This window comes from Gnatocerus cornutus, chromosome 4 (assembly GCF_029298725.1).
Source record: "Gnatocerus cornutus isolate USDA-ARS CGAHR chromosome 4, icGnaCorn1.1, whole genome shotgun sequence".
In the NCBI taxonomy this organism is placed as follows: Eukaryota; Metazoa; Arthropoda; class Insecta; order Coleoptera; family Tenebrionidae; genus Gnatocerus; species Gnatocerus cornutus.
Window position 1 is genome coordinate 155,625 of NC_142236.1, and position 26,047 is coordinate 181,671.

General features: G+C 38.8%; 6 protein-coding genes and 2 long non-coding RNA genes across 17 annotated transcripts; 4 read left to right on the forward strand and 4 right to left on the reverse strand.

Moving 5' to 3' along the window:
- The first annotated feature begins 824 nt into the window (after nt 1-824).
- Nucleotides 825-8,588, forward strand: shi (dynamin-1 shibire). Of its 6 annotated transcripts, XM_088033554.1 has the most exons (15): nt 825-1,073; nt 1,298-1,371; nt 3,245-3,394; nt 3,445-3,648; nt 3,699-4,101; nt 4,160-4,367; nt 4,416-4,553; nt 4,606-4,763; nt 4,812-5,109; nt 5,160-5,279; nt 5,687-5,701; nt 5,849-6,058; nt 6,110-6,501; nt 7,199-7,321; nt 8,290-8,588. In XM_088033554.1, exons 1-15 carry the CDS (start codon nt 910-912, stop codon nt 8,351-8,353), a joined length of 2,721 nt encoding a protein of 906 aa, XP_087889680.1. In that variant the 5' UTR covers nt 825-909; the 3' UTR covers nt 8,354-8,588. The 6 variants fall into 6 exon arrangements, with proteins under 6 accessions (XP_087889680.1, XP_087889679.1, XP_087889681.1 ...); XM_088033553.1 differs by lacking the exon at nt 5,687-5,701 and having other exon boundaries at nt 5,160-5,312; XM_088033555.1 differs by lacking the exon at nt 5,687-5,701.
- ND-ASHI (NADH:ubiquinone oxidoreductase subunit ASHI) lies at nt 8,410-9,260 on the reverse strand. The gene is made up of 3 exons (XM_088033566.1): nt 9,173-9,260; nt 8,901-9,121; nt 8,410-8,853 (listed from the first exon to the last, which is right to left on the reverse strand). The coding sequence occupies exons 1-3, from the start codon at nt 9,252-9,254 to the stop codon at nt 8,638-8,640; spliced, it is 519 nt and encodes a 172-aa protein (XP_087889692.1). The 5' UTR covers nt 9,255-9,260; the 3' UTR covers nt 8,410-8,637.
- LOC148175612 (uncharacterized) lies at nt 9,202-11,674 on the reverse strand. 3 transcript variants are annotated; one of them, XR_015769880.1, is made up of 5 exons: nt 11,483-11,674; nt 10,831-10,967; nt 10,573-10,625; nt 10,400-10,522; nt 9,202-9,436 (listed from the first exon to the last, which is right to left on the reverse strand). It is a non-coding gene; the product is annotated as an uncharacterized LOC148175612 (long non-coding RNA). The 3 variants fall into 3 exon arrangements; XR_015769881.1 differs by lacking the exon at nt 11,483-11,674 and adding an exon at nt 11,150-11,287; XR_015769882.1 differs by lacking the exons at nt 9,202-9,436; nt 10,400-10,522; nt 10,573-10,625 and adding an exon at nt 11,295-11,434 and having other exon boundaries at nt 10,842-10,967.
- A 150-nt stretch (nt 11,675-11,824) lies between these two features.
- Nucleotides 11,825-15,362, forward strand: LOC148175613 (uncharacterized). Its single transcript, XM_088033559.1, has 8 exons — nt 11,825-12,393; nt 12,445-12,638; nt 12,689-12,843; nt 12,899-12,985; nt 13,045-13,153; nt 13,340-13,393; nt 13,491-13,585; nt 14,217-15,362. Exons 1-8 carry the CDS (start codon nt 11,948-11,950, stop codon nt 15,000-15,002), a joined length of 1,926 nt encoding a protein of 641 aa, XP_087889685.1. The 5' UTR covers nt 11,825-11,947; the 3' UTR covers nt 15,003-15,362.
- On the forward strand, nt 14,973-15,483 carry LOC148175614 (uncharacterized). Its single transcript, XR_015769883.1, has 2 exons — nt 14,973-15,061; nt 15,275-15,483. It is a non-coding gene; the product is annotated as an uncharacterized LOC148175614 (long non-coding RNA).
- Nucleotides 15,484-15,511: 28 nt separating this feature from the next.
- On the reverse strand, nt 15,512-16,477 carry Tango14 (transport and golgi organization 14). The gene is made up of 2 exons (XM_088033565.1): nt 16,050-16,477; nt 15,512-16,002 (listed from the first exon to the last, which is right to left on the reverse strand). Exons 1-2 carry the CDS (start codon nt 16,342-16,344, stop codon nt 15,569-15,571), a joined length of 729 nt encoding a protein of 242 aa, XP_087889691.1. The 5' UTR covers nt 16,345-16,477; the 3' UTR covers nt 15,512-15,568.
- Nucleotides 16,478-16,540: 63 nt separating this feature from the next.
- On the reverse strand, nt 16,541-17,659 carry LOC148175616 (putative dimethyladenosine transferase). Its single transcript, XM_088033560.1, has one exon. It carries the CDS (start codon nt 17,478-17,480, stop codon nt 16,560-16,562), a length of 921 nt encoding a protein of 306 aa, XP_087889686.1. The 5' UTR covers nt 17,481-17,659; the 3' UTR covers nt 16,541-16,559.
- sNPF (short neuropeptide F precursor) lies at nt 17,597-25,550 on the forward strand. Of its 3 annotated transcripts, none has more exons than XM_088033568.1 (4): nt 17,597-17,645; nt 24,031-24,151; nt 24,758-24,903; nt 25,201-25,550. In XM_088033568.1, exons 1-4 carry the CDS (start codon nt 17,622-17,624, stop codon nt 25,246-25,248), a joined length of 339 nt encoding a protein of 112 aa, XP_087889694.1. In that variant the 5' UTR covers nt 17,597-17,621; the 3' UTR covers nt 25,249-25,550. The 3 variants fall into 3 exon arrangements, with proteins under 3 accessions (XP_087889694.1, XP_087889695.1, XP_087889693.1); XM_088033569.1 differs by lacking the exon at nt 17,597-17,645 and adding an exon at nt 19,991-20,098; XM_088033567.1 differs by lacking the exon at nt 17,597-17,645 and adding an exon at nt 23,870-23,984.
- The last annotated feature ends 497 nt before the right edge of the window (nt 25,551-26,047 follow it).

The window sequence follows — 26,047 nt, forward strand, 5'->3', positions numbered from 1 at the left end:
GGTTTGATTAGTGAACTTGCGAGTGGGCATTTTTTTACATCTTGTTCCAAACAAAGCGGTATAAATCATGTAATATACCAGAGCTCATTACTATCGGTCCACTCATTAAAAAGTTAAGTTGGCAGCAGCCTCTAGCAATTTTTATCAATTATTGGCAGTAAGAGCGTTTGACCTGCGACAGTGACATACGTAGAAGCTAATCGTCTTGCACAACATTAGTAAAATTTGTTAATTTTTATTAAAAACTTCCTGTTGCAACAAATCTTTAATTAGTTTTTTATTAATACACTCAACTTTGACAACGTGTTAACCTTAAAAATCGCTACATTAATTTTTTTTCCTAATTTTCTCCCCAAAGATTTGAAAGCCTGATTTACACTCAAAAAGTTTAAAAGATTTACACAGGAGAGTGGACTGACAGCAATGAGCTGGACTTTAGATTGAAAAGAACTTGTATTTTTGTACTAACCGAATTGTTCATTGCCGGTTCTATGAATTTAACTCGGAGAGGTTTATTTGTCCAAACTATCGAGGTTTGACTGTATTAATTTGGGAAATATTTAAAAATCGTTGGTTATGCAACCAATAATACACCAGTGTCGCTAGTGCGCATGCGCGCCTGTATTGATATCGCCATCAATTTTGATTTTGAACCGTTGAATTAAAATAGCTCAATTGTCACATTTATTAAAGTCGTGTGTGTCGTCTCAATCTTATCTTATCAGTTCGGTGAACAATCGTAAGAAACTAATCTCAAGTGCGAGCAAAACCATCGAAAAACCTCTTATCGAAATGAATGAGTCATGCGCGTTTAGTTATTATTCGGCCATGTTCGTTGGTATACATTGGTAGAGTCCTCAAGTGTAATTAGTGTTTTTTGAGGGAAATTCGCACTGTTCCGGCCTAAAAATGGCAGGAAATACAGGAATGGAGCAGCTTATTCCTATCGTGAATAAGCTGCAAGATGCATTTACCCAGTTGGGGGTCCACATGACCCTGGATCTGCCCCAAATCGCCGTGGTGGGCGGACAATCCGCTGGAAAAAGCTCCGTTTTGGAGAATTTCGTCGGAAAGTAAGTGAAATTAAACTATTTTACGACTCGCAGCTCGTTGACTCCTCGGTTGACCCTTTATGCGATGACTAAGACCGAGGAGACTCATTTGACAATAAATTGTTGTGGTTGACGTCACTGTTTTTGCTTTGTGCTTCAACCACTCCACCATGTGGGCTGCAAAGGGATATTGATTCTTGAAAAAGTTTGATAAAAGAGTTGAATGACACATTATCTTGTTACAGAGACTTCCTTCCTAGAGGCTCCGGGATTGTCACTAGAAGACCCCTAATTCTACAGCTGATCAACTCAAATTCGGGTAAGAATTTACTCGTTTATTGTTGGAACGTAATAATAGAATAGTAGCCGCCCACCACGTATTTGTTCGCAATATTCAATAATCTCATGTGGGTAATAAAGTTTTGGGAAGTTGGCGGAAATGCCTCGTGTGTGGCAATACTGCGGTTACCTTGGCAACAATCTTAGAAAAAAACAATTTCGGGACAATTCATACGGATTTGTGACTTTTAGCATTTACTAGTGCGCACTCAAAACTGTTTAATGTCAAAATCAATATTTATTAGTACTAACATGTAAGAAGTTGCCTCTTTACAAACTCAACAATTGTACGGGAAAGTTTTTTTATCTGATAATTGAGTAAACTGAATTTAATTCTGTGCTTGGTTACATTAAAAGAAAGCTAAATGATTTGGTAAAAGAAGACGTGGAATTCAAAAGTATGTTGGTAGTTCATCAAACAAACAATTTCATTCAAACAAATAATTAATATCACTTGTTTCCTCTCCATGTTATTGTCAATGCTAGGCATTAATACTTTCCCTGATTTTCTTGTGATTTCGTCTAACTTCCCCTGATTTCTTTTTGATTTCGTCTAACTTCCTCTGATTTCCTTGTGATTTCGTCTAACTTCTGCTGATTTCCTTGTTATTTCGTTTAACTTCCTCTGAATTCCTTTTCATTTCGTCTAACTTTTCCTGATTTCCTTGTGATTTCGTCCAACTTCCCCTGATTTCCTTGGTATTTTGTCTAATTTCTCCTGATTTCCTTGTGATTTCGTCTAACTTCTCCTGATTTTCTTGTAATTTCGTCTAACTTCTCCTGATTTCCTTATGATTTCGTCTAACTTCCCGTGATTTTCTTATGATTTCGTCTAACTTCCTATGATTTTCTTTTAATTTCGTCTGACCTGACCTGACCTGACCTGATTTCTTTGTGATTTCGTATAACTTTCCTGATTTCTTTGTCATTTCGTCTACCTTCCCCTGATTTCCCTGTTAATTTTCCTGATCTCCCAATGATTTCCATTGATTTGCCGGTGATTCCTTATTGATTTCCCTGTATTCCTAATTCCCCCGATTTCCTAAAACTGATACACCGATATCCCAGGGAGGTTAACTCCTCGTGTCAATGGTACTGCGACAAAAATGAGCGGAATTTGATCTTTCAAATAAAACAAACAAAAGGGAAAGACGAAGTAGACTTAGATTCCAAATAAGTGCTGCCAACTTGTAAAAAAAGCACAAGGCCTCCTCTCATACCTTTCGTCATTCTTGTACTGTTTTTCTGAGGGCTCCACTTCATTGAATCTAAAGAAATAAATGTGTTATTTTCGGATAGTAAACAGTGCGATTTACGATCGCTTTGTTTCCCCACTCTCTGATTCAATTTTCAGTATGTTAAATCAAGGTGAAAGACCTTATCAGATTCCATTAACTAAATCAATATTTTTAAAAACTGCAAAAACAAATTGACTTTTTGTTTGGAACTGTTCCAGTTGGATTCATTCGAAATGCTAGCGGGTCATGGATGACATATTATTCCTAAGATAAATTTTTTTGTCGTTGCCATCGCACTAATTCGTAATTAAACAAAAGAACCGCCGTTAAAATTCGTGGAAGCATTTTATTGGCCGAATGAGTCACTCCGATAAATATTTAGCAGAAAACTTTTACACTTCTAGTAGTTGGACACGAGGGCTGTCAAGCAGAAAGAGTTTACGTGTGGTTTCTCACGTCAACTCTCGTGGAAAAGGGAAAACATGGGGGGGGGGGGGGGGATTCCGAGATCCGAGATTAATTAAATTCTTGCTATTTGAACTTCCCGTCTTGTTTGTTTTTATAATTCTTGCGCGAATGGACTACTGACTTCACTCATGCCATTGATTTTTCCAGAATATGCCGAATTCCTCCACTGCAAAGGCAAGAAATTCGTCGATTTCGACGAAGTTCGCCGCGAGATCGAAGGCGAAACGGATCGGGTCACAGGAGGCAACAAGGGCATTTCCAACATACCCATCAACTTGAGAGTCTACTCTCCTCTTGGTAAATCAAATTAACGTGTGTTTTCTTCAGACCTGATAATGTCTTTCTAGTGTTGAATTTAACCCTTATCGATCTCCCCGGTCTGACTAAAGTTCCTATCGGCGACCAACCAGCGGATATAGAACAACAAATTAGAAGCATGATAATGCAATTCATTAAAAGAGAATCGTGTCTTATCTTGGCGGTGACTCCAGCAAACACCGATCTGGCCAACTCTGACGCTCTTAAATTAGCGAAGGAGGTTGATTTGCAAGGTACGGCAATCAAATTAAGGCGCTCGAATAAAATTCGCCGATCTTTTTAGGTATTAGAACGATTGGAGTTATTACAAAACTAGATTTGATGGATGAAGGCACAGACGCTAGAGACATTCTAGAAAACAAATTGTTGCCTTTGAGAAGAGGATATATCGGAGTAGTCAACAGGTCACAGAAAGATATCGATGGACGAAAAGACATCAAAGCTGCTCTGGCAGCTGAAAGACAGTTCTTTTTAACTCATCCATCGTATCGCCATATTGCCGATCGTTTGGGCACTCCTTATTTACAAAGAGTCTTGAATCAACAACTCACTAATCATATCAGGGACACGCTACCTGGACTCCGAGATAAATTGCAAAAGCAACTGTTGACTTTGGAGAAGGATGTGGATCAATTCAAACACTTCAGACCCGACGATCCCGCCATTAAAACCAAGGCGATGTTACAGTAAGTCTGGGGGAAAACCGAAAGAGCTGAACTTTTCTAATGCAAACTTTGTTCATAGAATGATCCAACAATTACAAACAGACTTTGAACGGACCATCGAAGGCTCTGGCTCGGCTCAAATCAACACCAACGAATTGTCTGGTGGTGCAAAAATCAACCGTCTTTTCCACGAACGCTTTCCGTTCGAAATCGTCAAGATGGAATTCGACGAAAAGGAACTCCGAAGAGAAATTGCTTTCGCTATTAGGAACATTCACGGCATTCGAGTAAGATTTAGTCAAATCGAGGAATTGTCATTTCGTTGTTTTCTATAGGTGGGTCTTTTTACTCCCGACATGGCCTTCGAAGCCATCGTCAAAAAACAAATTGCCAGATTAAAAGAACCATCGTTGAAATGTACGGATTTAGTGGTGACCGAACTGTCTAATGTCGTTCGTATTTGTACAGACAAAGTAAGTAGTTTCGGGTTGTTGGTTTAGGTGTTGAGTTTTTATTTTATTGTAGATGTCGCGTTATCCACGTCTCCGTGAAGAAGCCGAGCGTATTATCACAACTCATATCAGACAGCGCGAGCAATATTGCAAGGAACAATTGTGTCTTTTGATCGACTGCGAGTTGGCTTACATGAACACAAACCACGAAGACTTTATCGGGTTTGCAAAGTGAGTCATCGCGTATCAAAAAACTTTGTCTAACTTTCTTTGAAACAGCGCCCAAAACCAGTCCGAAAACGCATCGAAAACAGGATCCAGAGGTACTTTGGGGAACCAGGTCATCCGGAAAGGATACATGTGTATTCATAATTTGGGAATAATGAAAGGAGGATCAAGAGATTACTGGTTCGTGCTAACTTCAGAGAACATCTCGTGGTTTAAGGATGAAGAAGAACGCGAGAAGAAGTACATGTTGCCTTTGGATGGACTCAAGCTGAGGGATATTGAGCAAGGGTTCATGTCGCGAAGACACATGTTTGCACTTTTCAATCCCGATGGAAGGAATGTTTATAAAGTAAGTGGAGAAATGAGAGTCACAACGCCTTTGTTGACACTTTTTTGTAGGATTACAAACAGTTGGAATTAAGCTGCGAAACTCTCGACGAAGTCGACTCTTGGAAAGCTTCGTTCTTGAGAGCCGGCGTTTATCCCGAGAAACAAACCGAGCAAGTGAATGGAGAGGAGGTAAATTTTTTCGGTTTTGAGGTACTCAAGCATGTAAGTGGTAGAATTAAAGACACACAACACACAGCTTTTTATATCAACAACTCCGAATTCGATGCTTTTTTTGGTTCCTTTCAATTTTTATTTATCTCAAATTGTACAAACACCCGCTGAATAAAGTTCCTTTGGTTTTGTTTTATTTTGCTCTTTACAAGGTACAGCTATTGACTATTCTTCACTAATCGTCGATTACTTTGTTGCCAGACTCGTCCGGCAAGTATTGCACACGTCCAGTGACTGGTCAGATGATTTTCAGATTTGATTTAACACGATTTTTAGTAGTTGACACGATTTTTTGCTATACCTTGGGACTTTTGCATGATAAAAACTAACTTTGTGTGTTTGTGTGTTTCGCTTTTCCGCCGCAGGGAGAGAATTATCAGGTTCGTACCGAATTATTTTTTCAAGTGTGAAAACAGAGTTTGTGTCGTTTGGGGAAGCCTTATACTGTTGCGTTTGTGTGAAAACATTAAATTTCTAACTTTTGCGGGTGTTTCTTTTCCGTTCTAACAAAAGTGTTATGTTATTAGGGCGGCGGCGAGAACGTCAACAGTTCCATGGACCCTCAGCTCGAGCGCCAGGTCGAAACAATCCGCAATTTGGTGGACAGCTACATGCGAATCGTCACGAAAACCACCAGAGACTTGGTACCAAAAACCATAATGTACATGATAATCAACCACACCAAAGACTTCATTAATGGGGAGCTCCTGGCCCACATCTACGCCAGCGGTGATCAGGTAAACCCCTTCTTTTCACCTGGCGCAATTTAAACAAATTTCCTTAAACAGTCTCAAATGATGGAAGAAGCCCCCGAAGAAGCCCAGAAGCGCGAGGAGATGCTCCGCATGTACCACGCCTGCAAAGAGGCGTTGAGGATCATCGGAGACGTGTCGATGGCGACGGTGTCCACCCCGGTGCCGCCACCGGTTAAGAACGACTGGTTGGCGAGTGGTTTGGAGAATCCGAGATTATCACCACCGAGCCCTGGAGGACCTAGAAAGACTGCGCCTAGTATGGGGCAAGTTGGTAGTGCTGGTTCTTTGGGCTCTCGGGCACCTCCACCTCCACCGAGTTCTGGTAGGCCGGCTCCTGCGATTCCAAACAGACCGGGAGGAGGAGCTCCTCCAATGCCTCCAGGGCGACCACAAGGACAAGCTTTGCCTGCGCCCCTCATTCCAACGTAAGTAGTCATTCTAAACTAACGAAAGGATGGTGCTAACTAGACGCCATTTCTTCATTGGTGTAGACAGAGTCTGAAAGAACGCCACAGGTTAATTTGAACTTGTGGTTTGTTTTCAGGAGGCGTTAAGAACATATTAACCATCACTAACCAATTGTTGACATCACATTATTTGAATTATAAGCTCGATTTCGATGGGCTTGTAATATGTTACTTAGTTTTGCACACTTGATTTCTCTACACGTGTTGAAATGTAGAGGAAATCAAGTGGGTAAAGTACACATATTAACCTAGGGTGCTATGTTTGTTACACGCTTTTGCTTATAGTGTATCATGTCTTGTGAAATATCTTGTAAAAATGTTATAATTGTACATTCAAATTTATTGTCTACTGTATATTCCTGAATGTTGACACGATGCTTGAGGAAAAAATACCAAAAAACACGTTGCATCAATCATATTTAATGGAAATATAGTGTAGATGTTAATGTCGATTGTCTGAATTGCCGATTGTTCCATACTTTTCTGTATACTAACAAAATTCTCTAACCCTTGATTATATACAGGGTGTAAAACGGTACATCCTGTATGAGATCCATTGGTGTAATGAAAACCGTGGCATGTATGGCGGGCAATCGAGAGTTATTGACGAATAAATGCTATAAATTCTGGGGCTAAGAATTATCTCTTGTAACAGTCGAATTGGGGGCCAAGGACAACAAGGGGGCGTCCAAGTGCCCCCTCAGGTGCAGATGGCAGTTGGAAGAGCTGTAACCAATGCTGCTATCAACGAACTCTCCAATGCCTTCAAGTTCCATAAGTAATTTTCTGTTCTTAACATGCTTGAATATACTTAACATTGTCTCTCTATACTAACACACTCGTTTGTGAACAAGAAAACACTGACTTGATTTCCTTTCGTATAATCGAAGAATGACATTCCTTATATTTTCACGGAGACATTTAGCGAGGGCGTCTCTTTGAGTAGGCTGTTAATATTAGGTGAAGAAATTGTTTAATTCAATTGTTGATGTGCAATTCCAGACGCACATTCAAGAAAATATGATCTTCCGTGTAGTGTAAAACAGCATAAATGTCTATCCTATCGCTTTCTATAACCGCCTCGGTGTCTCTTCACAGATCGTTTTTGCACAATTAGTTTGGCATATCAGTTCACGAGCTAGCGGAGTTTGTAGACAAATAATAAAAAATTAGATTTCTGTATTAGTCAATTACGACTCGTATTCATTCCAGTGATGTTATTACGCAATAGTATAGACTTATAAGATAGCTGCTGAAGCAGGATGAGTACAATTTAAATGAAAAAACTATCGATATTTTTATGACAGTTTCATTCTTTTGTAACATATTTCGAGATATTTGCTTCGTTGTTGTTAAGAATTTTCTAACTGGCTGCAAGAGAACTGTAGATAAAGGAATTTCAAAAGCAAAAGTGCTCTCTCAGCTTAAGTTGTTACTCCTTGTTTGAACGTCGTTGTTGTACATAAAAATTTGTATCTTTAACGTGTTAACATTTTAAAATAATTATAGAGGAGTGCACTCAAGCACGATATGTAGTTATTCTGAATGTGTAAATATAGAAATAATACATGAGTTTTTTTTTATTTCGTCTTAACCTTTCCCGTGTCGGTGGTGGGGCTCTTGTCTTTCTCTTGCTTTCTTTTCGATCTAACCGCACTGCAACTGTCGTCTTACTCACCTGTGTCTTAACTTTGTAGTCTCGAGAATGTTATACTGAGCACTTTTTATATGATGTCTTCATTTCAGTCGGCCCGTTCCAAATATACCTCCGAGAATACCTGATAGGCCTTACCCTGGGAAACCATATTAAGTTTCTAGTCAAAATTCAGATTGTGGGACCAACGAGATGTTTAACTTACTCAGTGATTAAGTAAGGGTTGAATTTTATTTTAAATTTGAGCTGTATGAACAGAACAATGACAGTTTGTACTACCTAGTCTACATTAGTATTATCCCACTTATAATTCTGAAGTTTATTTAATTTTATAAACACGCTGTATATATTGTTTGTACCCTACTTATTTGTAATATATTGTTTATTTTTATTATGTTTTCCTTTTAATTTGGACACCACTCCTCTAACTAGCTACACAATCAATCAGTTTCAAAAGTGTAGTGCTTCTTTCCATCTTTAGGATACTGCCTTGGGGTTAAAGGATGAAACATCTTAATCTTCTCGAAAAGCCAGTAAATCCCGAAAGTTCCGAACATCACCCCCAGAAACTGCACCCACTGATACCACAAAGGGTACCTCAGTCGTACCCCCAAATTGTACCGATCTTCTCTCAATAAATCAAATTCCGCGTGAACCTGCAACAGCCATTAACCCCAATTCACCACCATAAACTCAAACATACGGGTTCGTTAAAATTGCGCTTGAGCTCTGGATTGTCCCAGGGGTAGTAAGGATCCCGAGCGTCCACCCCCACGTCGGGGAGTTTGGGATAATCACCATAGCCCGTCCCGTCGTCGGGATAAGGTTTATATTCGGAAAGGTCCAAGCCATATCGTTCTGCCGCTCGTCGTCGCTCCTCCTCCGTTTTGGGATACAGGCCAGGTTTGTAGTCCTTGTTCCAGTCTAGGACGCGCAATTACATAACTAGATTTGGAGGTTAAAGGGACGACTTACGATGTCTGATGGCTGTCATGAGAATAGGATTGTTTTTTAAGCAGAGCTGGGTTGCTTTCGCCGATTTTATTAGCGAAGACATCCTTGTTTCGGGCTCAGTGTTTGACTTCTGTTAACCTAGAAACTTCGCTGACAGTGACAAGCTGTCAAAACGTGCTTTTGACAACAAGTACTTCAAATTGATTTTTTATTTCATCATCACAGAATCAAGCTTTAGGCAATACATTTTTGCCCTAAGAAACCCACAGAGTAATTCAATTAGAGCTGTAAGTAATTTAATAAATTCAATTAGTTTAAATTTCGCGAAATTATTTGAATAAGGTCACTAGATGAAAATTTTAGGGAGGTTGCACATTTGACTTTAGCGCCAACTAGCGGCGGTTAAATCATAAGTGGAATGAACAAAAACATTGACGATTTTTGTCTAAATTTTGAGAAAATTAAATAATATCTCAACATTGATAATATTGTTTCTGTCATTTCAGTTAATTCTAAACAAAGTCAACTGTCAACAAGACAATGCATGCGACCTAATAAACCAAAAAATATCACTAGGAGGTACAACCCGATGCACAACTTTGTGTACAGTCCCAAAATTTCGACACATGGTGGACTTTGGACCTCACGTTCAAAATAGCGTATAGTTAACAAGGTTTGTACTGAAAAAAAGGAAGTCCCTCCTAAAGTAAAATGGCCTTTTGATTCTGAATCTGAAGACAGTTTTGCTCCATCACGTCAGGATTCAGAGATAATCTGAGTTTCAGAGATTTTTAAGTTATGCTCAATAAATTTATTCTATTTTGCAAAATTGCAAAGTCATGAAATTGTGCAATACCGTTTTCGAAAACCAATTAAATAACATTTTCAACAAACTGTAAAACTCATCTCTAGGGTTAGTACTTTTTCAACTATTTGTAAAAAAAAACTGAAGTGATATTCAAAGTCAAGGCAAACATTATTTGCTTACTTATAAATACGAAAAATAAGCGCATAATCATGGAAACAGGGAAGCATCAATTTTTTTATGTTTATCTCATACCAGATGAAAGATAAAAAACCACATAAACAATCTTTAAATTTGAGCTCATAGTTGAACTGTACCATTTTGTCCTTAAATTACCTTCTATCTTAAGAAACGTGACAAGATAGCAGCAGCCAAACAGTGCTGTGAGATTTTGTTACAAAAACATGCAAAAGCAAAGATTACAGAATCTTCCACTTCCTAACCTAATTTGGAAAATCACATCGTAATCCTCTATAAAGAAGTCGGGACATCTCTTTTGGACACTTTTCCTCCCAGATTGAGACCAGAAACCAGAAACTCGTTGCAAATCCATTCTACTACACCAACTTAAAACAGCTTGAAATAAAATCCTTAACTTGTGTAATTTATGTCGTACCATTCCCAGGAAAACGAGAAAGTCAACAAGTATTCTGATGGTCTCTTTGTACTCTGAAAACAAGTCTAAATTAATAGAAACTACGACACGTAAACTGCAGCAAGTAGGCAACCAATAATACACTTTAGTTATTTCGCGGTGTATAGTCATTTTTGTTTGTTTTTTTAGGTTGATGTCAAGTTTGCACATTTGTTTAACTAATTGAAAGGAAGCAGCGCAAATTTGGCAACAAAACCTAAAATGATTCTTAAAACTCACCCAGTCAAAATAACAAGAATTGGCATCTCGCATTTATTTCAAGCTTTGGCACTTTGCGACACTGACTCGACTTTGTGCAAATTACACTGGCCTCCTTTTACTTCTACAACTTTTTGAAATCACCTCTGTTCTTGTTCCTAAAAGCAGAAAATTAGTCAGGCTAAAAAGCATTACGCAACGTTTATAAGCAGTGTTTTTCTTAACAAAGTTATGCGACAATCTTCCACGTAAAAATCGTTTTTCGTAATAAATTAAGTCACATCAAATCACCTCGATCGTATTTTGAAGACTTGAGAAAACATAAAAAACTTCCACTTACTATACACAATACCAGAGCGTGGAGTTAATAAAGACACATTTTAAACGCATAAGAGACCCAAGAAAACTAGCAAATCAATTTGAAACCGGTAAACATCGGAAAAAGTTTTTGGATCAAAGCAACCTTGGCAGTGGCGTAACTATACCGTTTGAGGCCCGTAGCAAATCTATCGGATGGGGCTCTTTCTCTATTGATTTTTAAGAAGCCCTCTTTGACCAGGGGCCCTTCCGGTTCGGGGCCTGTGGCATTTTGCCGTCTTGCCACCCTATTGTTACGCCACTGAACCTTGGGAAAGAATGCTAAATTTGTTAGTTTTAAGAAAACAAGACGTACCTTCAACTTGGTACAATGAGCCATCACAACTTCGTACCTAAAAGTACCACAACGTCTCGTTTAGTTTCAAGAAGGCCGTTGAAATCACGTGTCTGCGTCCACATCCTTACAATCTTCATTGTCCTTCTTTCCTTCCTCCTTCCTAAAAAGATTCTTGTTTTTCATGCAGAAGCAGCTCTGGCTTTCTCTGCAGTTGCTGACTGTTCACGTTAAGTGAAGCCGCTTCTTGATTACCTAATCCGAAATTCGATTTAAAATTTTTGAGACCTCTGCACCTCTGTTATTATTTATTCATTTTGCATGGAAACATTTTGTGTCCGGATTTTAGTGATTTAATTTCTGTTATATTGGCAGCACCACCTCCATCTAGTGGGAAATGCAGCCGGTGTGAAGTGTCACTCCGTCAAAACCAGAATTTCCTCGCAAAATAAACAAAATGTTGGTGAATTCTTCGCTATCGTAGTGATGTACTCCGGCAGCGATTCAACCGAGTCTCAAAACTACCCCCAGTGGGCACTCAACCCCTCAACTTATCAGAACATGTCCAACGAACAGGTCGATTGGGCCGCTTTGGCCCAACAGTGGATAATAATGAAAGAAGCGGGACCTCCTCCAGTTTGCTCATCTGAATCCAAGTCCAAACCAAAAAAAGAGTCGTTAAATGAAGGAGGTGAGGCCCCCATGGACGTGGAGACGGAAAAAGACGAAAGTCTTGAATGGACCGTTCCTAACCAACAAAACTGGAGTTGGAACGCGCAAAACCAGACGTGGGGGTGGAACAACGCGTGGACGCCACCTACAGGAGTGCCTCCACCTGTGCCCATGAAACCGCCACTTTTACCCACGCCAGCGAATTACAATCAGTTTAATGCTCCACCAGAAAGTAGCAGTGATAATGCTAACTTTCCTGGGTGAGGAAACTTTTCTGGGAGGCTTGAGAAATTCAAATGAGGTTGTTTTAGGTACACTGCGACCTCGAATAGTGAATACGGACCTGGTTATTGGGCAGGGGCAGGTAGTTCCAAGCAAATTAAGCCCCACAATAGAAGATTTAGTAAAGTTAACGTACCTAGACCTGTACAAGCGACTGTAGCGGAGCCCCAACCCGCCCTGGACGCCACGAAACGGAAACAGTTACCAGCCTGGATACGCGAGGGTATGTTTAAATTTTGCTGGATGTTTAATACCCAAACTATTTTAAATTAGGCTTGGAGAAAATGGAACGTGACAAACAGAAGCAGCTTGAAAGAGAAAAGGAGAAACAGGAACGTGAAGAATACAATGAAAAGTTGAAACAGAATGAAAAAGAAACCATGGAAATTTTAAAATCCACGATAAAAGAGCAACAACGTAGCAAATTCGTGAGTTTATAGAGCTTGATTTAAGTCGTTTTAATCTTAAAACCAAACGTAACAGGAGAGCGACGGTGACTACTCCGACGACGACGTTTCCGATCGCAAGAAACCTCTTCAGGAACCTGTGGTTCTAACACCTGCCGAGCAAGTAAACCACGTCACTTTTTCTCGCGCTTTCTGTTTGTATCGTACATTTGAAATTTCCAGATGATGAACGTCCGTCGCACTATGACCGAGATCCTCCTCAAAGTGACCAATCGGGAAATAGAATCCATCTGCCGAGAGGAACTACAGCGTCACCATAAGAAAAACAAAGGTATCGGTAGTACAGGTAGCCTTGTAAAATTCCAAATAAAAAAGGCTTTGGTCTCGGACGTTGGTTTGATTGAATTGTTCTTTCTCTTTCAAGTTGGCAAGAGGGACGTTCCCTCTTGTTTTGTCATTTTTTGTGAGATTGTTAACAGGCTTGATGGACATTGTGTATAATTTATGTAAACTTCAGCTTCAGATCAACGTGCATCCGCACCCAGCGGTGCCAACCTTATCGCAAAACTTGGTAAGTTAGTAAAAATCACGATTCCTTCTCATTTTTGCTTCCACTTTTGATTTCCTTTCCATTGTAATGATTTTTTGTAATTCGGTGTAAATGACAGGGCTGGGCATCTACGGCGGAGGGTCAGGGAGTAGCGGCAGTGACAACAGCGACGACGATAATCGCGAAGAGAAAGATTCAGACACGGAACTCAAGGTATAGTAAATCTGATGACGCCCAAGTAGGGTAAAACTACTAATAATAGTTGGCACCCGCCATACGTTTTTTCCGAAAATAAAAGTTGGGTGTATTGTAAAAGCCTGTCGAACATTCTAGACGGTAATCCTACTTTTTGGGAAGCTCTTTGGTACTTTAAGACACCTCTAAGAAGTATGACGACAGCTAAAAAATAGTTATTTGTGTACCAAGGCCAAAAAGTGTTTCTTTTTTGGCCGTAATACACACAAGATTGTTTAGGTGACTTCATTAATAAATAATTTTTGTTAGAATAATAACTATTATTATACCAATTTGCAATTTTGGTAATCCTCTTTAGAGTGTTTTGAAATGGTGTCCACTATTAGTCGAGAGCGGTGCCGACTATTGGCAAAAAAGGTGCCTATAATTAGCTTAATGCTGTATCTTGTAAATTTTGAAGATTTACGAGTTTTTAACATTATCTGGAGGTTACAACTATTCTTACAACAAGTGAAAATTTTTCTGAGGAAAATGCCAACAATCATACAGGCGTAAAACAAAAATTCAATTTTATACGTGCGTTGCGTTGAGAAATCTGCTAATGGTGCCGATTATTGGTAGTTTTACCCTAATCAACGCTCTTTTGTAGGACTCTATCAAACGGAAAAAGGCGGAATTTTCGAAAACGGAGAGAGAGATTGAAGACAAGTTGGCGGAGGCGGAAAACCGGAAACAGGAAATCAGTCGCACGCCGTCACCTGACACCAACGACAATGACACACAGGTAGACGCGAAAATACAAGGTCAGTATTGTTATAGTGCCAATTGTTTAACAAGAGTAACGAGTTTGAATAAGAAGAAAATCCCTAAAATAGCTCGATACTCTTTTCAAAGACACTGGGAGATCGCCTCAAAGAACTTGACCTCTAAATGTCGCACCGTCCGGTGGTGCTTGACTTCTCTACTCAACCAACCATATGCACTTCCAAATCTGACTGTTTCAGGAGCCCGCAAACACCGCTCTCTTTCCAACTCGAAATCCGCCATCAAACGTGCAAAATCTCGCTCATCTTCGAGCTCTTCCACTTCTTCTTACACCGAGTCGAGAAAACGATCTTCAACTTCGAGCAGCGGACGCGACACAAAGAAAACGCTAAAAAGGGGTCGAAGCCGATCAGTCACCCCCGAAAAGACTCGACACAGGACAAAATCGAAGAGGTCGAGATCGAGGTCCGAATCAAAACAAAGAAAAGATAGGTATTCAAAGAGGTCAAGATCACGATCGAGGTCATCTTCGTACAGGAGAAGACGGTCAAGGTCGAGGAGGAGGACGCGGAGTCCGTATTCCAAGAGTAGACGGTCGAGGAGCCGAAGCAGGCGAAAGAGATCCAGGTCGGCGAGTAGCGGGAGGGGTAAGAGGGCGCGCAGACGTTGAGGATGGCGTCGAGCATCGACGAAACAGGTTATATTTCGTTTCGAAGTTTTGGGACTGAGGTTAGGAAAGGGCAAATTGGGGCAGAGATAACAGGGGGAGCTGGTAAAAAAATAACACGATCGGAAACGTGTTCTATCAATGGCCAATTTGATTCACACGAGTGGTTGCGATAGTGTTGTCACGTACAGTTATGCCAACTTCACCCTGTACATGTCCCTATTATTTCATTGTTTCACCACCACATAACGCAATAATTCTGGTTTTCTGTTTAGGTTGAACTCGGATCCGGACGTTTATTTATTTCTAGGTTAGTTTCATGTAAATTGTGTAAAGTACTCTGTAAATATTGTTACACTTGGTTGCACCATCATGTGAAACACCATAATGATAATTACGTTGTAAGTTTTCTATCGTAGGTGTATTGTCTTCCTTGTAGCGATAACCTTTGATTTGATCGCAATAAAAAATTGACAAACGATTATTTGTGATTTTTAATTGACAGGCGCCAACATGATGTAATATCTTTTTTATTTTCGCAATAAATATCTTCACCTTTTTACAGACACTTATTTTCCAAGTCTTTGTTGACACTTAGTAAATCTACATAACAACTTAACAAAACCGTCAAAAGTGACGTCGTGATGGCTATTTAACGTTAAAAATTCCGTCACTCGCATCTGCCACGGGGGATACCCATACAAACTGAAAGTTTTTCCACAACACAACCCCAGATCAGGATCAGGGAATTCAAACTGTTTTTTCAGTCCTAAATCCAAACTGTTTAAGGTTATGTCCCCGGCGTCGAAAACCAAGTTTTTCGTCAGTTCGACCACACCCCCGCGCCCCTCATTCTCTGTTAGCACCTTTACATGAATTTTACGTCCAGTGTAGCCGTTTTTGTGCACCACATCAGGGTGGCTGTGCCAAACCACGTGATCGGCGATGTTCTTTTTCTCAGCGACGACTTGATGGAGTTTGTCCTCGTTTTTCCTTAAAATTCCTGGAATCGGAGGATAATTTCTTGTTATCAACAGCGATAGCACGTACCTTTGTGGTCGTAAAAACTAATAAATGGCACTCCCACCGCCAAGGACCACAGAATCAAGTTGGCTAGATCGTGGTACGAGGGGGCTTCGGTGCCGAGGAGCACCGTCACGTGTTGCGGGATTTTGGGGATTTTTCGGAAGTCTGTTGTCGTTGGGGGGAAGAACTCGTGACAAAGTTCAAGTAGTTTGTTTCTTACGGTGCTCCAACTTTGTTCGACGAGCTCATATAACGTGAAGACTGAATGTAGGAGGAGGTAAAACGCACGGTAGATCACAGTCGAGGACTTTCGGTCCATTTTTAGGCCGTTTTTCACATAATAAAGCGAGATTTTCTTGAAATTAGAGCGCAAACCGCTCAACTCACGCACCGAATGAACATGGGACACGGTGTCATCACCCCCACCTCCTTACATTGACAACTTTGACAGGTGACAGATGACAGGAGGTTGGCTACACTGGCTGACGTCGCGACCACGTGACTACATTTCCCGCCAATTTTCAAAAACTTTATTCAAGAAAAATGAATTCCTTCGCGATTAAAAGCGTGCAACAAAACTAAAAAATCGTCAATGTCCATTCCTCGTGCGCGTTTTTGCTCGGCTTCAACGGTGCCTAAGATTTCTTCCACTTTTTCCTTGATGCTAAATCCGTGATCCACTTCTTTGTTATTTAGGCTGCAATGTAACTTGTAGTTCTTCTCCAACGTCGCCAACACAACACTTTGTCTAAATGTGGCCCCCAAAGTCTTATTCTTTCTTGAGAAAGCGATTCTAGTCAATCCATCCCACTCTGTGTATGACACTGGGGGCGGTGGATTCCTCGGTTCAATCCTCACCACTGCAGATTCAACTTTTGGGGGCGGTCTGAAGTTATTTTTCCCCACCTTCATCAACATATCCACCCTTGCTAAAAGTTGCGTATTGATAGACAATCTGCAGTACAATTTATCGCCTGGTTTGGCCACCAAACGATCAGCAAACTCCTTCTGGAACATGAGAACAGCGCATCTAAAAAACGGACGATGTAACAACAATTTGAAGACAAGAGGTGAAGAAATTTGGTAAGGGATGTTGGCCACACAGACGCTGAAATAAGGAAGTTCCGTCTTTAGCACGTCTCCGATTAAAATCTGCAATTTCTGTTGGTACGGAGTGTTTTGAACGCGCTTCTGCAGTTCAGCCACCAAACGAGGATCGATTTCACACGCTACGACTTGCTTTACTTGTTCCAGGAGCTTCATGGTCATGTTTCCGGTTCCGGGACCTATTTCGAGGACGGTGTCTGTTGGTTTCAGAGCTGATTTATCAATCATTGAGGTTATGATCAGAGGGTTTTTTAAGATGTGTTGGCCAAAGTTTTTGTTGAATGTGATCCCTTGTTTCGCCACGGCGGCATGGATTCGAGATTTCTTTTCGGGCTTCACTTTCGGCATTTTTAGAGTAATTTCGTAGTTTTTAAACGGGCACCATCACTACCGAAGATGTCTGGGACACGAAGATCGACACGTGCGAATGTGACATTTCAGAGGTTATGTTTACCATGACATCTCTGCCATGACAGTGACAGCTGAACAATGACAGCTCTCACGATTTTGTTGGTAAGAATCCCGTTACTTTTCTGATTCACAAAATTATTGGAGCTCATTTTACACAGAATCCAAAATTGTGCGATTTTTTTATTCATTTAAAATTTTTGAAAAAATTAAGTTTTTAATTCTATAGGCAGAATTTTGTAACTTTGGTTTAACTCCGCCTACCTTTTGGGCCAATTGAATTTTAGCTGCAAGTCTGATTCACTCTGCAAAATTTTGATAGTTCGTCGATATTTGCTAAAAGTCGGGGTAGAAATGTCCACACATTAGAAGATGAAACACCATCAAAATCGACGAAACTTTCACGATTAATTGAATTCTGGCAAAACCGCAAATCTTCTTGACATGTGTGACATTTGAGCCGTCAAATTTTTGATTATGTTGAGTAAAGGAGGCTAGCCATTTCTTGATTCGACAAATTCAAATCGTCATTTGTTCATGTGGGCGGGGTTAAACCAAAGTTATAAAATTCCGACTATAATTCGGTCAATATCTCGCTTATTTATTATATTAAAGTATTGGTGCTCATTTTACGCAAAAGTTCACGTAGAATCCAAAACAGTAAGATTTGTGAAGATCGGTGCAGAAACAACTGAGTTATGAGCGTTCAAAATTTCGGATATTGAATTTTGTGTTGGAAAATTTTCAAAGCTCGATATCTTCGAAACTACAAGAGGTTTTTTGAAACGGTTTTCACCAGCGTTTTTCTTGGCTCATTTTACTTTAGAATCCGCCCTCAAAAGTCAAATTCGATGAGCAATTTTTTGGGCAAAAAATTTTTGCGACTCAATCGATGAAAAATTTTCAATTTTCCGTTTTTCGATCGCCCCTCGTAAACTATTTGCCCTATCGATCTGACATTTGGCCAGTTGATAGATCTGGAGTTCCTCTTTCGATCGATATATAATTCAATAATACTAAACGCAGTTTTCGCCCCGAAACAGCGTCTTGAAAATGACCCTAAAATCACCCTCTGAAAATGTAATTCGGTCGATATCACGTTTATTTGTTGAGCTACATGGGCTCATTTAACGCAGAATTTCGCGTTGAATCCAAAAATATCTTTATTTTTCTCGTCCGCTAACAAATAACGAGTTAGACACGTTTAAAATTTTGGGTTGTCGCCAGAGGGCCAAAATTTTGGAGGTTCGACAACGATTTTGCTTGATATCTCAGGAATTATAACAAATATCAAACAACCCTTTTCGAAATCGTTTTTCTCGGGATTTTTTAGCTTAGAAAACGGTCTTAAAATATTTAAGCACCGGAATTTTAGTACCCGATTTCCAATAAACTATGACAGATAAAAACCGATAACTAGACCAAAACGACGTAAAATATCAAATAGCATTTTTGCAACCATTTAGACAACTTTTGTTCACGAACAAACCATGAAAAATGACGTTATCTCGAAAGCTTTTTGACCCATCGATTCCATAGTCGACTCGAATACGAAAATTTCCAGCAAATGATTATGCAACAAAAGATATCTTATTATTTTTGATAGATAACAATCATTTTAATTATTATTCAACAAACGCAAGGAAGAGAGACTTTTAACGCCAATTGATTTCCGAGAAAATAACAAAACGAGATTTAGGGTTGCGAACGAAATAATGTATAAATTCAAGTTAGAATTTTTGTAAAAACAATACATAAAAGTGACCACCTGCAAGTTGTCGATCATGAAATCATACGTACAGATCCCTTAAGTCAACAAGAAAAATAAAATGACGCATATCTGATCGTATTTCATCAAAAACTTAATCTCCTTTGGTTAAAACGCTGATTTATGACCACCCATTGAAAAAAAGTCGTCCATGTCTTGTGACGTTAATTTGAACAGAATATTAATTAAATTAATCGGAATCGATTCCAACAGGTGCAACCGGCAGTTATTAGGTAAATGTGACAATTACATTCCTTCTGGAAGATTTTCGCGTGGAATTTATACAAGAGGGATGAAAGGGGGTGTAATTTTGTTGATTTTAATTGGTCAAGTGCTTTGCTTGAAATAGATCATGTTTATTGATTACGTCTAATGGCCACTTGTGATAATTCCAATATTTACACGTTAATTAACTCAAGGGCTTCTCTAGACAAATTATTTTATTTTTTACTAATAATTTATTTATACAAACTCTCGCCACCTCACCTTGTCTCCCCCCATTTCCAAATAAGTAAACTCAACTTTTCATCTCAAATTATCCTTTTCGTCCTTCGCATCTAAATCAATTCTCCTCGCAAACATCAGCGAACGTGTGAAGTTGCTCACGTCCAAAAAATGATTCTAATAAAACACAGCGTCGATGAATTAAAAATGAGCCAACGTACAACACTTTGACGCAGGCGTCGATCGGCGTCGCTTTCAAACTGATGCCTCTAACTTTACCTATATAAAGGATAACGCGCGTTGATTATCATTCTTCGTGGTGTCTTCTCCAACACTGCTACCACACGTAAGTTCAATATTTTTTTTTCGTGGCATGGTATGCCTGTATAAAAACAAAAGCGATTTTTTTTTGTTCGAATGGTTGGTTTTTGTCTTTGTGCGAAAGGGTTGAAAGCGCCCTTCTAAAAATAGAAGTGGAAAAGTAAATGTGTTAAGGTGAAAGAACAAGGGATGAGGGGCTGAGATCGATCGGGGGTTATTTAAAAGACCAAAGGCTATATTGACTATTTTCGAATTGCCTGAAATAAAAAAACGAGTTAATTTTAATTCGGCGAATTGAGGTAATTTGGGGGCTATTGGAGGATGTGGGGTGACACGCGACTTTTTCATTAATTTGATTAGCTCAGGGCGATTCGGGTGATTGGGGTTCAAATTTTAGATAACGGCTCTAATAATGAAATGAGCTGTTGGCCCTAGACTGGCTCTAAATTGTTCATCATTTTTAACAATTGGCCATGATAAAACTCGCTTCTGCAAATACAAAAACAGCTTCATGTAAAAAAACTAGGTTTTGTTTTAAAATAAACTTTTTTTTAATTAATAAAACTAAAATTTTGGGCGTTACTTTAATTTTAAGTTTTAACAATTGTTTACGAAAAGTATTTATTTTTTCCATATAGTTAGAGTCAAGAGTGTTGCCGAAGCAGGCAGAAACAATATTTTTATTGGCTTCAAACATTTGCCATAACACAAATGAACTAATTTTTGGTCAGTTTTCGCAAACTTCCGGAATTTTTTTCTGCATTTTATTAAAAACTGAACCTAACAATAGATGAAGTGAATATTTTTAGCTATTGCTAATGATAAAATGTTTTTTTTTTGGTAGAGTTAATTCCATTTGTTAAACTTGTAGATTCGTTTTATATACAGGCATGTACAAAAAGTGTGTGGTAATTGCTTGTCACAAATTGAGCCTATTAAGAGAAAACATTTTTAGTAAAAGTCTTTTTGTTTTCGAGATAAAATTATACAAAAATTTAAATGAATTTACTTGGGCGCCACTGATTTAAAAGTAAATAATAAATCGAGTTGCTGGTTGCTTTGGAAACAAGTCATTCCAGATGCGTTTTTTGCCAGTGGTGTAGAAAGTACATGGACTGGGGTTAATTTTACCTTATCAGTTTTTAATTAAAAAATTGTTTTTTCATACTTCATACTCATTCTGGAATAGCGCAGAATTTTTTTGTACATGCATTTCAAGAACACCCTGTATATTTACATATATTATTAAAAATCCTTCTCCTCCATCAATACCAATTTTAAGAAGACAAAATTGTTTATTTAAATTTCGTTCTTTGCTTATAAATTTTATAAGGGTCGGTAAATTAATGTAATACACAAGATATGGTATTACATAGAAACAAAACGTATTTTTTTTATACTTTATGTCATTGTTTTACACATTAAGTCACCCAACTTTTCCGAATATTAGAAATTATGGACATTTTTTTTTTATTTTTGAAACTGGACTAACCGTGTTATGTAATAAAATAAATTAATCAAATACAATAAATAAAGTTGTTTATAAATGCATCAAGGGTGACTATGAAAAGTCAAAAAAAATGCCGCTCAATACAAATCTGGGTTTAGATTTTCAACTGACATTTGTAGAGCAAAGCCAACTTTGAAAAAAAAAATAGTTCTAGTTGTGATTTTAGACCTTAAAATCAAAAACTTGGGCACAAAACCGTCCTGAAACGTCGACATATAAAAATAGGAATAATTTTTAACAATTATATTCACCATAAAATCAAAGCGACACGACAGAAATTCCAGAGCCACTCTTGCTGCTACAAACATTTATAAATACCTTGTATATGAACGATAACAGAGGACAGTTTTTTATGAAACGTCAATCGTGAATCGACGAATTTTCAGTTTTTTTCTTTCACCGCTCAGAAATTTATTGATCGTTTCATAATGAAAATTGCCCGTGTTTGCATCCCTTGAGACAAACATTGCATGCAACTGCTGGCATTCATAAAAGTATCACGAATTTTCGTTTACGAACTAATGAAAAAAGACACGCAATAACAAAAGTGACATTTTGAATTTTTTAGTGCCGTTTTGTATATTCCAGCCGAAATCACGTAAAGTGTAAACATAATTCGAGCACTAATAAAAGTTTAAGAGTCGTAATTCCAAAGTTTGTAGAAATGTTACATTGCGACCAATCCATCAATTCTGCCGGCTTAAAATTAACAACAAATGTCGCTTCTTCGGTGGCATTAATCCATCAATGGTGCCAACCTCATCAAAATCCCCCGGACAAGGGTTTAAGAAAGAGATTAAAAATGAAAGATGATTGACTCGTTCGCGTGTAAATTTCTCTTATCCAACATTAAACGATAAAAAACTCACATTAATCTCCTAGTAAAGTGTCAGCGTCTTTATGTAAGGTGAAAATAATTAATGACCAGAGCGATTTTTTCACGGACCTGTTGATGTCATCGGTGTATTGTGGGTTGCTGGCTTTGATGTATGTATTCAATTTTATTTATATTTCTTCCTTGGTCAAAGGACAAGAGATGAAAGGAAAATCTGCACTCTTTCGTATTTTTATGCGATTGCAAATTCGGTGTAGTTTAAAGGTGATTCCGGGAAAATGGAATTTCTGTCGCCTCCAGAGATTTCGATTTGGTCGGGATTAATGACGGGAAAGTTTGGGATAAAAGCAACAGTTAGTTGGAGCCGGGCGAGGATGATTACAGTGCGGAATCGGATGGTTTTGCTTTAAAAATTAACAGTTTAACGAGGCGTTGTTTGGATAATTCGACACCAAACACGGTTTAGTCGAATTAAACAGTTTTGCCCGGCGCATCCACCATTTGTCCAAAATTGAATAAATCGACTTCGAATGACGTCATGACTCCTTCGCATGTTTTCTATTTGTCCCAAAATAAACCGGAAACCTTTTCACTTTTTGCAACAACACAAATAACAAGTAGTGTCCGTTGATCACGTTCCTCTTTTATTCCCATCACTTTATTCCATCCAAAGCCACGTTTTTGACATTTGCAATCCCCGTCAAACGCAAGAAATATTTTGTTGACACAAACTCCAACACTGTTGTTTCGATTCTAATCCCTCGGTCAGTTTAAACTAATCCGTTTACGTGACGCATTCTACTTTGTAGCTTCTCTTCGCTAATTCCCTTTTGCTTGGATTAAACGCAATAAACGCCGAAATGATCGTCGGAATTTTCTTCAACAACCTCGTGCCGATAATTGTAAAGGAAACCTCGCAATTTCCTTGAAAAATATTTACGAAAAATTGCAGATAAAGGTAGAAATTTAACAAAGGAAACGTAAAGGGCTTCTTGCTTATTCTTGCAAAGTTTTAGAGGGTTTCGGTGTTTGTTTAAATGTGACGACTACTGGAGGAGCTCTAAGTAAGGTCAATTAGACACAATGGGTGGCAATTAAGTTTTGCTTTGTCGAGAAGAGTGGACAGTATACACGGTCGTTATTAGATACAATAGGGACGGTTTGGAGTGTTTGATTTCAGTACAATGAGAGCGTTTTATTGGTGGCGACTTGAGGGAAATTGGACGGATCGCTGAATCAGGACGAACATATGACTGCCGGATCCGCCATTTTTAAACAATAGCCCTCACACTTGAACAACTTGATTAGTTCTTAGTATTTTACGACAAGTTTATATAACTAATCACAACATGTTTATCCAGTCATAAATAATTCTTCCATAAATAGATACAATAGTTTTCATAACTCCCATTTACAATACGCTCTGACTATATGTAAACTGTAAACGACCGCCAACTCGATCAGACTTGTACTAAAACAGTTGTTACACGAACGTATTTACATTTTGATGCGCGAGTTGGGAGATAATTGTGTTTATTAATGTTGATTAGCGACATGATTGTGAAGGTAAATAAATAAAGAGCCGCGTTTTGACTGAAATCTCTTTTTGCAGGTGCACACTTTCGTTACAATGACAAACTACTCAGCGATGAAATGTTTGTGCGCCGTCACTTGCATTATCATCGTGGTCGCGACAGTGACTTCAGCAGCACCATCTTATGCAGATTACGACAGTAAGTTAATTATTTGTATTCGTCACGTGGAAAAAGCGGTCGGAGGACATCTGATAAAGAAATTGATGAATATTTGCACACAATGGAGCGGGTGCAGTTTAAGTAATTGGATTGACGAACGAACGAAATTGGGGATAAAGGGAAAAATTGGGTTATGCAACCGATAATGTGGGACCATGTGTGTAGAATGGGGTGCTCTTACGAGGGGTACTGTAATCATATTTCATCCGAGTTTCTGTTTTTTCGCACATTTTCGCCCTATGACGTAAAAAGCCGTATTTAAGCATGCACGCTCGTGTGAAAAATCTTAGTTTTATGGAAAACAGCGGTGATTACCTACGCTTCGCGTCCCGCAAATGAGCTGATTATTTCCACGCCGTCAACCGACCCGAGCGTTACTATTTCTGTAACAACTAATCAATGCAATTTTATTATCCATCGACAGGAGAAATACGCATAATTTCGTCGATTAAAGATGTCATCCAAATGCGGAAAAAGTTTGCGAGGAAATCCCTCGTGTAAACAACGCTTACTTTGCCAGAGATTCAGTTTTATTGAAATTTATACAGACGTGGATTGCTTTTAATGCGACTTTGGTTTTTTTAGATAACATCAGGGACTTATGGGAGATCCTCCTCCAGAAAGAAGCCCTTGAAGACAAATACGGCGTGCATCAGTTGGTCAGGAAATCGAGCCGATCGCCATCGTTGAGATTAAGATTCGGAAGGAGATCAGATTCTAGCATGACACCTGTAAGTAAAGGCAAACTCGAGTTTCCAACTTTTCCTTCATTGAAACAAAACCGAGCCAACATACCGCGAAAACAAAGGCGCGTTTCAATTCCCACATACTTTCCAAACATTGTTCTAAAATTAATTGGGGAAAACTTAGTAACTCTGATGAAGAACGCACGTACTCGAAACGCCGCGACATAATTTTTCCTATTGTCACGCGTTGGTCCAAGTTTTAATTGGGTTACGCTGTATAAACGTTCCCACTTACTGTCTGAATCTAATTAGCTCCTAATTCCATTATTTATCAAATTACAGGAAGCGGCGTTCATGATGGCTCAAGCGGTCGACCATGAAAACAATTAATTATCCTAATTCGCAATGTTGAAATGCCACCGATATCCTGATATAATCCTTCTATTAATAGTTCGACGAAGTATCATCCTTTCGAGTATTTTTTTAATTGCTGTTCATTCAACATCAACTTGCAGTGTATAGAAATGTGTGTTTCCGACGTTATTTTCTAAGTGTGAGAATTGTTGTATTTAGTGCTCTTTTTTCAAAATAAACAAGATTTTATCGCACCTGTCACACTCGCATGCTAATGTATAAGCTGTTGGTCATTTGTGTAAATTTCTGCAAGGAAATAAATAAATTTTGTGATGTAATTTCAGTTTTCTTTCACTCAAATACCCAAATCCAGCAGCTGTGGAGTGAATTATTTTCTATTTCTCATTTCTGATGATGGAAGGTCGTAGGAAAAATAGTGTACTTAACTAGTCTTAAAGTGCTGGCGCCTCGTGCATCTATATTCACACTCGTGCGAAAATGGTCACTTTCCACACTTATTATGTAAATATCTATTTCAGTAATCTAGTTTTTTTTACTTGAATAGTTCTGAATCAGGCAATTCAAATTTCGAGATTGTTTTTGCATTTTTTAAGCTCCTTCGATTGTTTCCTCACAAAACGTTCTTACAGTTAATAATTATAATAAAAATGTCCACTAACCTCGATCTTGTCCTTTTGACCATTTCAGCAATCACAGGAATTAGTAGTTTTCGTCCTCTTTTCGAAAGTTTTTCACTGTTTTATCACCACTTTCACAAAACTGCAAAAAGCTTCCGACTTGAGAAGAGATGGCGTCATCTATTCCACAAACTACT